The sequence below is a fragment of the Triticum dicoccoides genome, chromosome 6B (assembly GCF_002162155.2).
Source record: "Triticum dicoccoides isolate Atlit2015 ecotype Zavitan chromosome 6B, WEW_v2.0, whole genome shotgun sequence".
Taxonomy (NCBI): Eukaryota; Viridiplantae; Streptophyta; class Magnoliopsida; order Poales; family Poaceae; genus Triticum; species Triticum dicoccoides.
This window is the reverse complement of record NC_041391.1, coordinates 215,898,241-215,911,632: the sequence shown is the minus strand read 5'-3', so window position 1 is coordinate 215,911,632 and position 13,392 is coordinate 215,898,241. Positions and strand designations below refer to the sequence as shown.

Below are 13,392 nucleotides of genomic sequence, written 5' to 3'. Positions count from 1 at the left end.
AAACCAAAAAAAAGCATAATACTGTTAACATCAATTCACACCGTCTTCTACAGTAATATTCTGCACAAATTAAGCTAAACGGAAACAAGCTAAACAAGAATTTATGCTGAAATTATACAAGGAAGCGAGTCGACATTTTTTTTTTACAAGGTAGCAGAGCTACTCGCTGTAGATTTACAGAAAACTAGTTTCAATGGCAATCACGACGAATATGTGAGCCAAAGAACTAGTTCGCAGCAACAGCAGCTGGTATTTGAGATTTCAACAGTAACGTCTAACGGTGAGCACACGCCAAGATCTTAATCCTCCAGCTCAACAATCTGCGCCCTTCTTTCGGCAGCTTTCTTCCTGACAAATATTCCCCATCTCATAGCAGCCTTTATCTTGAGCCACCCGACAACGGCTTTGCCCGATGGACGGCTGGGCTCACCTTCCAAGTCTGGGTTTGGCAATGCAGATTGCAAAGGGAAGGAAAACGTTTCGTCTGGCAAACCAGTAGAAGCTCCGCCCATATTGAAGACCCTGAGCAGCTGCTGCATGTCATCACCCTCGAGCAGTTCGTGGCTTTTCAGGCGAATGTCTTCAGTGAAATCATCAGCATACTGACCATCACGGTTGTGATGCCAATTATCGTAGCCGAAATTTGCTGGCTGAATTGGATGGCCTTGAGAAATTGCGTGATGCAACTGGCCGAGTTCCAGACCCATGCCATCACCTGCTGTTCCCTGATTAGACCCCATCAACATGGTATGCGGCAAAAATGAAAAGGCGTCATCATATGGCACAGGCACATTAGCAGATGAACTCTGAAGCTGAACAGACTGTGTTGCTGTCTGGTTGCCATCATACCCTATAGAACCATTTGTGCCTGAAATGAATGAAACAAAACATATGGTTTTGAGAAACCTCTATTCCAGAGTGACATCATGAAATATTTCATACATCTCATACACCCTTTGCTTTATTTGTATGTATATATTTATATCCAAAATCAATGTTTCAGTTTTTCCAACACATTAAGTCATATTTTCCTACTTCAGAAATAAAATGGCAAAAATACTTAGAATTCTGTATCTAAGCACTTGTGTGCTTACCTGTTGTAGATGGTCCTGGCATACTCGTTGAAGAAATGCGCTGTACATATGCAGCAGGAGCACGAGCCTCAGCTTGATTAGTTAATGCAGCCTTTTTCTTCGGTTTAGGGTTCAAGAGAGCTTTGCCATCATATTCAATAACATACATCCAATTATCATATGCTTTCTTCACCAGCCCATCAGCAAAATGCTGTCGCAAACAATAACATTCTAATCAGTCAAGATTTTATGTTTAAAAAAAACACTTCTGCTGATTAGAGCAGAGAAAGCCGAACTCGCTCCTTGAAAAAATGAAAAATAAACAAGTGCCCCAGATTACTTAAACACACCTAAGCATAGAGTGTAGCACATCTCAGAAATTACTGCAGTTAATAGGAAGGCCAGAAAAACTATTATACATTGGAGAAACTGGCTATACCTAAGGGTTTAACTACCTAATGAGCATTCAGTGCGTTAAAAACATATAACTGTACCAGAAATTTAATACGTAGTTGTTAATACACATTATCCATGGCCATCATTCTTGAATATAAAGGGTGTGTGGACAGATCAAGACCAATGTGATATAAGATGAAGTCAGACCTCAACATATTACTCCCTCAATCGCTTACGTGACGTTCCTGTTCTCCTACCATAGTAAAAGCGCTAACAATCCCTCAAGTTCCAAAATCTAAACGTCCCGGCCATATACTGGAAAAAAAATCTCTGGGACATCTCCTTCCATGTAGCCTGTTCAATGGTAGGCGGAATATTGGTGAACAGAGATCAGGGCAAGCAAAGGTATGCAGACTCTGCATGAGATGAACTTCTCAGACGAGTGTGAGAGCAAAATCGACCAACTCTCAACTAATCACACCCATCCCCACAGTCCTTAATATTGACGCCCAAACTAAAGCACCCTAGAATTGGGAACAGAGAGCATACCAATTTCAAAACTCCAAAACAGGATAAATTTAATTGCATTATCTAGGACGGGTGCATGTTAAAATGAATGGGAACAACATTTAAGTTCAACAAAACATAACACTAGATATCAAATGCACCCAAACATATGCCCATAGCACAAACCTTTTGGCCATCATCAAGACTCTCAGACGAATAGAATTGCTCGCCAGAAATCAGCCCACAGAATGCATAGAGGTCGTTGAAGATAGCACCAGCAGTTCTGTTCTCATCAGAATAGTATATGTAATATTTTCCACTCAAGACACAGGTTTTTGCATGTTCAACGAGGGAATCCCACATCTTGTTGGACATGCCACTTCCGAGGATCTAAAACAACAGAACAGTATACAAATTAGAACTAAAACAACAAAAGATCAAAGGCCGTGGAAAAGAAACGAACTTACAGTACGCAGCTTCTGTGGATCCCGAACCACAAGCCTAAGAAAATCTTCAACAGTTAAAATTCCAGATTTATTCAGCCTCTTATGGAACGACCCATCTTTTCCTATTTTCTCTAACCTCCAGACCTCATCCTTCAATGCAGGTGGATAATGCTTCTTGTACACTAAAGAAGTGAAATTCAAATTGTTCAGACATATGTCAAGCAGAAGCACATGATTACCATTACAGAAAACTTACATTCTCCTCTATGGTCCTTAACCATGAAAGCTTCAGTTTTTGCCTCACGGATGCGAACACCCTCACAAAACCCTGAGGCAATTTTCAAACCAAGTCTGAATTTCCTACTCCTTATCCAGCTAGAGTTATCTGTGAACGTGAACTCCCCGATTGTGCCAACACCTTCTTTCAGTGTGACTTGTATATCGCCAGTTATAATAGGTCGTTTTCCCTCACGCTCCTTCACTATATGACTGTCAAATTCCTCCTCTGTCCAGCCTTCCTCGTCTTCATTGTTGAAATCACCTTCTAGAACAACAATATCAAGCTTGGCAGATGACTCCAGCCCAGATGATACAACACAGCCATTGCCGGTATCAAGCAAGACAACATGAATTGCAGCCCCCTGCTCCCCTTCAACTTTTCCTCCGGTAAAAAGGGGAAGGGACAATCTTGTCCTGAATTGGAGTTGCAGATTTCTTCCACCAGGACCTTCAATTCGCTTTGGAGAAGACCTGCATTATTCCAATCAGTAGCAGATAATTAGTATCAAGGTGGCTCCCAAAGAAGGCCATTTCACCTTTTAGGCCTCAAAGTTTACATACTTGGAGAGGATATAGCATGATGCGTGAAGCCAAATTACATTGCACACCGCAAACATCAAGTTACTTGTAAGACCATCATGTGTTACTTGCACTATATTGATATATTTTACAATTCAGTAAGGAAAGGGTGTTATGTGTCATACTCCTTCCATTTCAAAATAATGTCCTCCTGCAGCTCCAAACATTTTTAGCCACTTTAATTACTTTTTTTCCCGTCAACAAGGTCATAGCAGATAGAGCTAGTTAACTCGTCCTGATGTTTGCACTTCCCAAATAATTCATCTTTTGCTCGCATGTGTTGGGGGAGGAAAAAGAGGTACTCCTATGTCTAACCCTAGACGAACATCTATTTTGAAAGGAATGAAGTGCACAACTAGAAGGTATAAGGAAAAACTAGGCTACAGTGATACTCCCTCCGTCCGGAAATACTTGTCGGAAAAATGGATAAAAATGGATGTATCTAAAACTAAAATACGTCTAGATACATCCATTTCCGGACGGAGGGAGTACATGTTTTTTTCCTTAACACACTGACAAAGCTACATATACATTTGAAAACTTATGAAGTATTCAATAGTGTAGTTCCTCTAGTCTAGAATTGACACTGACCACATGGGATCTCCAAGTAAAACATAATAAGCCACATAAAGTATCTTCGATTTCTATGCAAATCAACCATAAGAAAAGATCCCACTTCCTTATTGCAGTCCTGAAGTCAGGTGTAACATGAGTCTATAGATTGAGAAACATAGAAAGAAATTATAAACGGAACGGAACCGATTGTGCCCCATTTACGCCAAGAGATGGACCTGTCGATGGGGGAGGAATGTATGTGGGTGTCAATAGGAGAGGTAAGCTATGGCTTGGCTGCTCGCATACTCCTATGTCAAGGTAGGGTTAGAGGTCATGCCTAGGTTGTTTGATGAGCTTTCTTTTCTAAAAAAAATGAGACCAACCCAAGGGCTAACCTCATTGGCTTTTTTTTATAGGAGAAACTCTGCGAGCAACCGTGTCAAAGCCGAGGCTCGAACTCGGGTGGGCTGGTAGCTACCCCAGCTGCCCAGCCAACGGGTCGACGCCCCGTCCTCTGAGCTTTTTTTTCTGGCAGAGGGCTGCATAGCCATATACGGTGTGCCTAAATATTTCAAGAATAATCTGATACACCTTTGATACATACCACAGAAGGCATATCCATGTCAGGTACGTATCAGAACAAGGAGAAAGCACCAAACAAACGGTTCAGTGCATCTTAAACGGAAAGTAACATATTGACTTTTTAACAAAGAAACTAATATATTTGCTTCATTGTTGGTTTGATGTCATACCTCCCAGTGATTACAGCAGGACCAAGTTTTCCCAAGGCGCGCTCCACTTCTTCACTAACCTACAAGCAAAATACGAAATTACAACCAACAGAAAGAAACACAAAATGACAATATACATTTTGCAACTCCATTAAGATATGTCATAACAGTATTCCTTTTTAATACTTGCTTTGTTCTTACCACTCTACGGAGAATTGGTTCCAATGATGAGCAAAGCCTCTGCAGACTATCCACCTTTAGTGCTTCAACAATAACACTGTACAATTAGAATGAATAAGTACAAAAACCAATTGAAAGGTAAACCCAACAAAAAATGTTCAGTAAAACCATTTAAGATAATACTTAGCTAATATTCAACAGGCTACAACTCAACATCATAATGTTACAGCACTTGACAGTCTTCTAGCATTTTGATATAGAATTACGAGTACAGATACATGAAAGCAAAAGAGGCAAACTGGTTACTAAAAGATGGTAAAATAATACTTCTTAATTGTCCTACAATGATTTACGTAGTCTGTAGCACATCTAAGTATCCAACACCGCATGTTCACACAGACCACAACCAAGAATGTGCCATGTGCCAAATGCACTGGAAACGCTTTCATATGTTTGTATGGTCACACTAAACAATGTTAAGCTTTGGCTATTCAAATAAATAGGAAAATGGTATGGAGATTATGCCTATAAACATGACGCCCAGAGATAGCGCTTTAGGGATGGTTCTTGCCATTAACTAGGGAGATTCTTGTCAGTTGGCCAGTTGGGGTATTTTGTAAACGAACAAGTTCGATGAGATAGCAAATAATACAATTTTAACATGGCCAGAGTGCTAATTTTATGTATTTTCTTAACTTATGTGCATGAGGTTAAAATATTATAAAAAATGAATAGAGTGAATGACAAGCCTGGAGTTAAATTTGAGTTTGTCTGTATGTGTGCTGGATGATGTATACCACTTTTCTTAAATTGTTTTCAGTGGTAAGCATAGGCGTCCCTGTGTACATCCTTGATGTCTATAACAAGGTCACGAGTTTGCTCCTGAAACTACTTATAACGGATGCTGTCCTTTCTTTCAACAGTTAACTACCAAGTTACCAAGAATTCAGCCATTTCCCAGCAGGTCACATCAGTTCCAGCTCAAATTCTTTCTAATACTGAGCAGTATAACACCAAAAGGCAACTTCAAAACGCCCATGGCCATCAAAACCATAACAGAAATTCCAAAGTTATGGTTAGACGCAGCAACTAGAAGACTAATCATCACCCCGCTAATAACAACCTGACCACCGCTTGTCCATGAAAAAACAAACATGTCTTCAGATTTTCAGCCAGACGGTACCAAATCGCGAGCAACAAATCTGAACAGAACTCCCAAATCCCAATTATATAGCACCGTAAGACGGCGCTATATCACGAAAGCCTTTGTACGATCCAGCATACAAACCCAAGCAACTCCACTGGCTAGCACTCGCGCGGCCGAATCAGCACGACTATACGAAAATCACATCACGCACTTAAAAGGGGCACCGAAACTCCCCGAATTCCTGACCTGGCAAGAGCCGGGGGCCGCGACCGCTTAGCCTCAGGGCGGCTGTCGCCGGCGGCGGCGGCTTCCAGCCCGCGCTTCTCGTTCATCGCCGGCAGCGAACCCTAGCCGGCACCCGCACCGAATCGAGCGAGGCCCGCGTCCAGATTCCGCCTGACCGCCGCCGCTTCACCGATTCGGCGAGCCGGAGGAGTCGATCGACCGCGGTCGCCTGGGCCGGGGGCTGGATTCGGGGTCGGGTGGAGGGAGGGGGATCGCGGCGATGAGGTCTGGGAGGTGAGGGGAGAGAAGGCAACGGCGCGTCGGCGTCGGCGGGGCGGATGGGTCAGAGATCCTTTTGGCGAGACAGATAGAGATTGTACCATCCACTGACGAAAAGCGCGCGGGGCCCACGGCGGCAGTGTGACGTCGCCGCCTGATTGGTGACGTGTCCGCGGGCCCAAGCGTGGTGTAAATATATTCTATCCGAAAGCCCAACACGCCGTGGCTGGCAAGTGGTGGCGCGGTGCGGGTCGGTCGGCGGATCTTTTCGCTGGGGCATGGGTGGACAAATTTTCTGCTTTAACCTTTTGTGCTAACAAATTTCAGAATTGACCTTGGTTCACGCCAACATCCTTGGCGTTTGGCTTACACGGGAGACGCCATGTTCCATGGCGTCTAGACCTAGTCTGCATAAGCTTAGTTGGTGCTAACGTGGTAAAGCGAGACGCCATGCTTCTTGGCGTTTGGAGGAAACGCCATAATCTTGGTGTTTGGTCACTAAGATTTGCTAATTGCTGACCGGCTGCATCGCTGCATGCATGCTCGGCCGCTCGCTAGCTTCTCTGAGTGCGTGCACGTATACATGCACCTTGTGGTGGCTTAGATAACTATTCGTAGGTCGTTGTTGGCTGTAGCACGCCCATTATCAAGGTCATCTAGTTTAATTTGTCGTTCATTATCTTTCACTACGTAAACGCATATATGACCCCTTAATCAAATATTAGAGCCTCGGTAAGGGCATCTCTAACACTGACCCGCAAACCTTCCGCATTCGTTCGGACTGCACTGTCCAGACCGCGGAAGCCATCCAACGCGCCTATATCAGTCAGTGGTGCGGTCCGGACGTATTTTCTCCCACTGCTCCAAAGCCCTCTTCTGACCGCCATGGCCCATCCAGCCACCCCCCGCCTCTCCCATGCTTTCATTTTTATGCACGCTCTGCTTACCGTGTCGCATTCATGCCGGCCCAGAGCACGGAGCAGCCGACATTGATGCCGCGTGATGTGACCGGACAGAGGGCGACGCTGATCGACGCGACCTCTCGCCAGCCGCAACTTCCCGAGGAACCAACTCCAGTCGATGGGTCAATGACAGTATTGATGATCCACACCCAAGACTGGACCCAACCACTGCACGCCTATATGACCAAGGGTGAGCCCCTTCAAGATAAAACGAAGACCCGACACATCATCTATCGCTCCAAAGCCTACACAATAATCACCTCACCAACCACCACACGCATCAGAGGAGGCCGTAATGGTGATCCACACCAAAGAAGATGTTTGTCAGCGTTGTATATCCCTTTGTCACACGTATGATTTGCCACGTCAAAATGAGATTCAATTTTTTGTGAGTGTTTTTTTTTCACTGTCAAGAGCTACGTGTTGTGTGTTTTGTTATAATTTATAAAATGATGGTTTACTGCATTTACGGACACGATTGTGATGGTTTTCTGCATTTACGGACATGATTGTAATGGTTTTATGCATTTCACTCGATTCAGAACCAAAGAGGAACGCCTCAGTGATTTTGGTGCTATGTACTCCTGTAACACCCTCGATGCGACTATATCTCCCACGTGTCGAGGCACGACTTAGAGGCATAATCGCATTGAAGGCATATGTCGCAAGTGAGGTAATCTTCACACAACCCATGTAATACAATAAGGGAAAGAGATACATAGTTGGCTTACAATCGCCACTTCACACAATTACATGAATAAAGCATTACATCAACCAAATACAATCAGGGCCCGACTACGGAACCAAAATAAAAGAAAAACCCCAAATGCGACAAAGGTCCCCGATCGACCCCAACTGGGCTCCACTACTGATCAACTAGAACGGAAACAACACAAAGGACAAGATCTTCATCGAGCTCCTCCTGAGCTTGGTTGCTTCATTTGCACAGACTCATCAGCACCTGCAAGCTGGTTTTGGAAGTATCTGTGAGCCACGGGGACTCAGCAATCTTGCACCCTCGCGATCAAGACTATTTAAGCTCATAGGTAAGGCAAGATATGAGGTGGAGCTGCAGCAAGCGACTAGCATATATGGTGGCTAAACATACGCAAATGAGAGCGAGAAGAGAAGGCAAAGCACGGTCGATAAAAGTATGATCAAGAAGTGATCCTAGACTACCTACGTCAAGCATAACTCCAACAACCGTGTTCACTTCCCGGACTCCGCCGGAAAGAGACCATCACGGTTACACACGCGGTTGATTCATTTTAATTAAGGTCAAGTTCAGGTTTTCTACAACCGGACATTAACAAATTCCCATCTGCCCATAACCGCGGGCACGACTTTCGAAAGTTCAACTCCCTGCAGGGTGTCCCAACTTAGCCCATCACAAGCTCTCACGGTCAACGAAGGAATAGACCTCCACCCGAGACATTCCGATCAGACTCGGTATCCCAATACAACAAGACATTTCGACAGGGTAAAACTAAACCAGCAACACCGCCCGAATGTGCCGACAAATCCCGATAGGAGCTGCACATATCTCTTTCTCAGGGCACACTCAGATGAGCGCTCCGTAAAACTAAAACCAAACCTCGAGTTGCCCCGAGGGGGCGCTGCACAAGACTCTAGTTCGGACCAACACTTAGACAAGCACTGGCCCGGGGGGGTTAAGATAAAGATGACCCTCGGGATGCGCGACTCCCAAGGGGAAAAAGGCTAGGTGGCAAATGGTAAAACCAATGTTGGGCATTGCTAGAAAAGCTTTACTTAAGGCGAACTGTCAAGGGGTTCCCATTATAGCCCAACCGCGTAAGGGACGCAAAATCCGGGAACATAACACCGATATGACGGAAACTAGGGCGGCAAGAGTGGAACAAAACACCAGGCATAAGGCCGAGCCTTCCACCCTTTACCAAGTATATAGATGCATTAATAAAATAAGGTGTATAGTGATATCCCAACAAGTAAATAAATGTTCCAACAAGGAACGGTATCTCCATGTTCCAACAAGGAACAAACTTCAATCTTCACCTGCAACTAACAACGCTATAAGAGGGGCTGAGCAAAGCGGTAACATAGCCAATCAACGGTTTGCTAGGACATTGGTGGGTTAGAGGCTGAACATGGCAATTTGGGTGGCTGACAAGCAAGTGGTAGGCATCGTAGCAATGGCATAGCAAAAGAGCGAGCAAACTAGCATAGCAAAGATAGTAGTGATTTCGAGGGTATGATCATCTTGCCTGAAATCCCGCAAGGAAGAAGAACGAGTCCATGAAGAAGACAAACGGACGTAGATGAACGGATCCTCACAACCTCGACGTTATCGGAACCAACCCGAAGAAGCAAACACCAGAAAAGAAGCACACAACATAGTAAACAACCACCACAACAACATGGCACGATGCACAATCGAGTATGATGCATGTCCGGTTTAATGAAACATGGCATGGCAAAGTGCAACAAACAACACTACAAATTAAGTGGAGCTCAATACGCAACGAGTTGCATATTGATGAAACACCACGACACGTTATTTAGTTTGATCTCGTTTATGTACTCAACAATATTAAATGTTGGTTAACATGGCAAGAGGGTGAAGCAAAGTAAAACTACCTATCTAGTCAAGTTTAAATGAGGCCGGAAGCAACGAACAACAATTCCGGAAACTCCCCATATGCATATTTTAGATTAGGTCCTGTTCTGCCCTAAACACAATTTTAGGGTTGTTAAACATGCAAAGTAAGGCCACCATGTTAAACTAGGCAAAATTCTACCCCATTTACATATAAAGTTTATTTAAATCGGAGCTACGGTTATTTAGTTATGAATTAAATCATTTTAGCATGGCATAGGAGTAAATTAATGCAAACAACATTTTTAACATTTCAAACATAGATGAAAGTTGGATATTATTAATCTACACAAAATTCTGAGCAAGTTTCATATATAAAACATTTTAATCCGATGCACGGTTTGTGAGTTAGTAAATGCATGATCTAGGGGGACTAAACTGCAAAACTGGCTGACTCAGGATAATAGACAAAATCGCAACAGGAAAAAAAACATTCATCGGGCCGAAACTGGGCAGCCCAACAGGCACAGGGGAGAAGGGGCGCTGGGATGTGGGTGGCTCACCCATGGGCCTGGCCCGGTAGCAGGAGCGCCCTGGCAGGGGGCACGCTGGCGCGCGGAGAGAGGGCAGGCCGAGGCGGCGCTGGGCCTTGGCGCCCGTGGCAGGAGGCGAGGCCGACGTTGCTGGGCCTTGGCGCGCTGCACTGGGCCGGAGGCGAGGCCCACGCGGAGGGTCAACGGCGTCGAGCGGGGATCTGGTTCCCGATCCATGGCGGCGACGGCGCACCGGGTTCCCGACGAGGGCGGAGGGCACGACGACGGCCGAAGAGCGACGGGGAGCGCCGGGGATGGATAGATCCGGGCGGTGGCTCAACGGATCCGGTGCGGAAATGGCGGGAGCGGCTCGGGACGACGAGCTTGACGCCTCGTCGCCGGCGAGCACCTGCGGGAGAGAGAGAGGCCGTGAGAGAGACCAGGGAGGGAGGAGCAGAAGGCGGGGCCGGCGCGAGCTCACCGCGGCGTCGATGGTGCGTCGCGAGGCGCGACCGGGTGGCAGAGAAGACTCCGGGCAGGGATCCGGCGAAGCCTCGCCGGAGTTCAACGGCGGCGGCGCGACGCGATGGTGAAGGCAGCGTACGGGCTGCGCGGCGGAGGAGCAGGGCCGGTTCGGCCCGGCGCGGGCCGGATCCGGGCATGGCGGGTCCGCGCGGCGGGGAAGTGGGCACAACGACGCGTGTCGGCTCCGGATTGGACGAAAGCGGCGGCGGACATGTCCGGGCTGCGGGGGGAGAAGTGTCCGGCGGCGCGGAGAGGCTGAAGTTAGGGTTTCATCCGCGAAATGATCCGAAATTTCGGGGAGGGGCTATTTATAGGCATAAGTGGAGCTAGGAGAGTCCAAATGAGGTGCGGTTTTCGGCCACGCGATCGTGATCGAACGACCGAGATGATGGAACAGAGTTAGGTGGGTTTTTGGCCAAAATGGAAGGGTGTTGGGCTGCAACACATACGAGGCCTTCTCGGTCCCTCGGTTAACCGTTGGAGTATCAAACGAAGTCCAAATGGTACGAAACTTGACAGGCGGTCTACCGGTAGTAAACCAAGGCCGCATGACAAGTCTCTGTCCAATCTTGAAATGTTTAATCCCCATACAAGAAAGAAAGGTAGAAATGACCACCGGAGGAGAACGAAGCGTCGGAATGCAAAACGGACAACGGGGAAAATGCTCGGATGCATGAGACGAACACGTATGCAAATGCAATGCACATGATGACATGATATGAGATGCATGACACGCAAGCAATGACAACGCAACAACAGCGAATAACTGCACGACACCTGGCACATCGGTCTCGGGGCGTTACAACACTCCACCACTATGAGAGGATCTCGTCCCGAGATCTAGAATGGCACCGGAGAGAAAACGGAAGAGACAGAGAAGAGGTAAAACTAAGTTGCTTCTTTGACAAATCGAGTGAAACCACAAACCTTGAAAAAGGTTAGGCCGTTTCGAGAAAAGAATACAACGGAGATGAACGAAGTTGAAAACACTCCGTTAGAAAAGAGGGACAAAGAGCATTGCGAAAAACCTTGAGGTTGAAAGGCAAGATATATATTGAAACCACTCCGGTTAAGACAAGATAGAGAAGGAATAAGACTTATATAATTTGGATAGCACTCCGTTTGAGAAGGGATGCAAAAATTGATAAGATGAGAGCTCGAAAGAAAAACACGACACTCCGGTTGAATGGATAAGCAAAGAAAAGAATACTATCATGACAAAACAAGAGGATGGGTAGAAGAGAGCAACATCACAATGCCTCCGGAACAAAATAATAGAAGATAGATAATTGAGATAGGGGAATGGAGAAGAAAAAAGCCAACTTCTGCCACAAAAGAGCTTGACAAGGCATCTTTAGGAGAAGGGTTGAATGGGGTTGTTGGGAAAAAACAACAACGAAACGAATAAGCTTGTAGTGGGTTTATGGAAAACATCTCAAAATTATGAGGTGACAATCGGCCACTAACGGAAACGATTGCTAGTTTTTGATCGACGAAGAGATGAACACTTCTTCCACCAAGATGATAAAGAGATAACTTGGATCATTGGCAAGCACCACAAATAGCAACATTCCAATGGAAGGCTTTTAGGTGAAATATGACACAAGATAACTCCAAAGAAGAGATTGGTGGATTTAAAATATCTCATTCTTGATAACTTGTGACTCACGAAGCAACGAAGGGGAATTATCAAGAAGGACATAATACCACCTCCAAAGATACGGTAGAAAGAAATTGCACTCCGGATAGCAAGATGAAGAATGCTTGAGTTTCTTAGAAAAGAATCTCGATGAACACTTCGAGAAGAAATATAAATCCTTGATGAACCATCATGTAGAACTCCCATGAAGAACTCCGGTAACAAAAAGATGATCAAAACGAAATGAAGGAGAAGTTGAAAACACAAGTTGAACCCTTGCAATGGTTAGATAGATCTTTGGAATGATAATTAGAGCTTGGAACTCCGGGAAAGAAAAGATGAGCAACTCGACTGAGAATGTGATACGATGAACCACTCCGGAAAAGAAATTGAATAAACTTGATGAAACAAGAATGAGAATTATGTTATGTGTATCCTTCACCAATTTAATTGATGACGAGCAACTGGATTTGGCACACAACTTATTCTCGTAGCAAGGATAGCGCAAACTTGAGAAGGTCTTCAACGAACCACCGGTAGAATTGAAATAACAAATGGATCGATACAATAACAAAGGAAGAGAAATCTTGAACGAAGCACCGGTAAGATTGGAGAATGATAACTGAAAGCTGAGAATGAATAAACATGAATTGATGGACTCCGGATAATCAAACTGAGAAGACTCTTGAATTGCTCCAGATGGATAAAAGAATTCTCACAATCAAACAATTATGAGAGGGTGGCAGAGAATGTGGCAAGAT

At 45.2% G+C, this 13,392-nt stretch overlaps 1 protein-coding gene across 1 annotated transcript; it reads right to left on the bottom strand.

Moving 5' to 3' along the window:
- On the bottom strand, positions 1-6,457 carry LOC119325307 (calmodulin-binding protein 60 B-like). Its single transcript, XM_037599055.1, has 8 exons — positions 6,140-6,457; positions 4,768-4,843; positions 4,588-4,646; positions 2,679-3,172; positions 2,444-2,604; positions 2,163-2,366; positions 1,095-1,284; positions 1-868 (listed from the first exon to the last, which is right to left on the bottom strand). Exons 1-8 carry the CDS (start codon positions 6,223-6,225, stop codon positions 300-302), a joined length of 1,839 nt encoding a protein of 612 aa, XP_037454952.1. The 5' UTR covers positions 6,226-6,457; the 3' UTR covers positions 1-299.
- Positions 6,458-13,392: the final 6,935 nt, after the last annotated feature.

Coding starts and splice junctions, on each gene's coding strand:
- LOC119325307 (XM_037599055.1), bottom strand. CDS start 6,225: ATGAACGAGAAGCGCGGGCTGGAAGCCGCCGCCGCCGGCGACAGCCGC. Junction 4,844..6,139: donor CGGCCCCCGGCTCTTGCCAG/GTCAGGAATTCG, acceptor CTAATTGTACAG/TGTTATTGTTGAAGCACTAA. Junction 2,367..2,443: donor ATCCACAGAAGCTGCGTACT/GTAAGTTCGTTT, acceptor CTGTTGTTTTAG/ATCCTCGGAAGTGGCATGTC.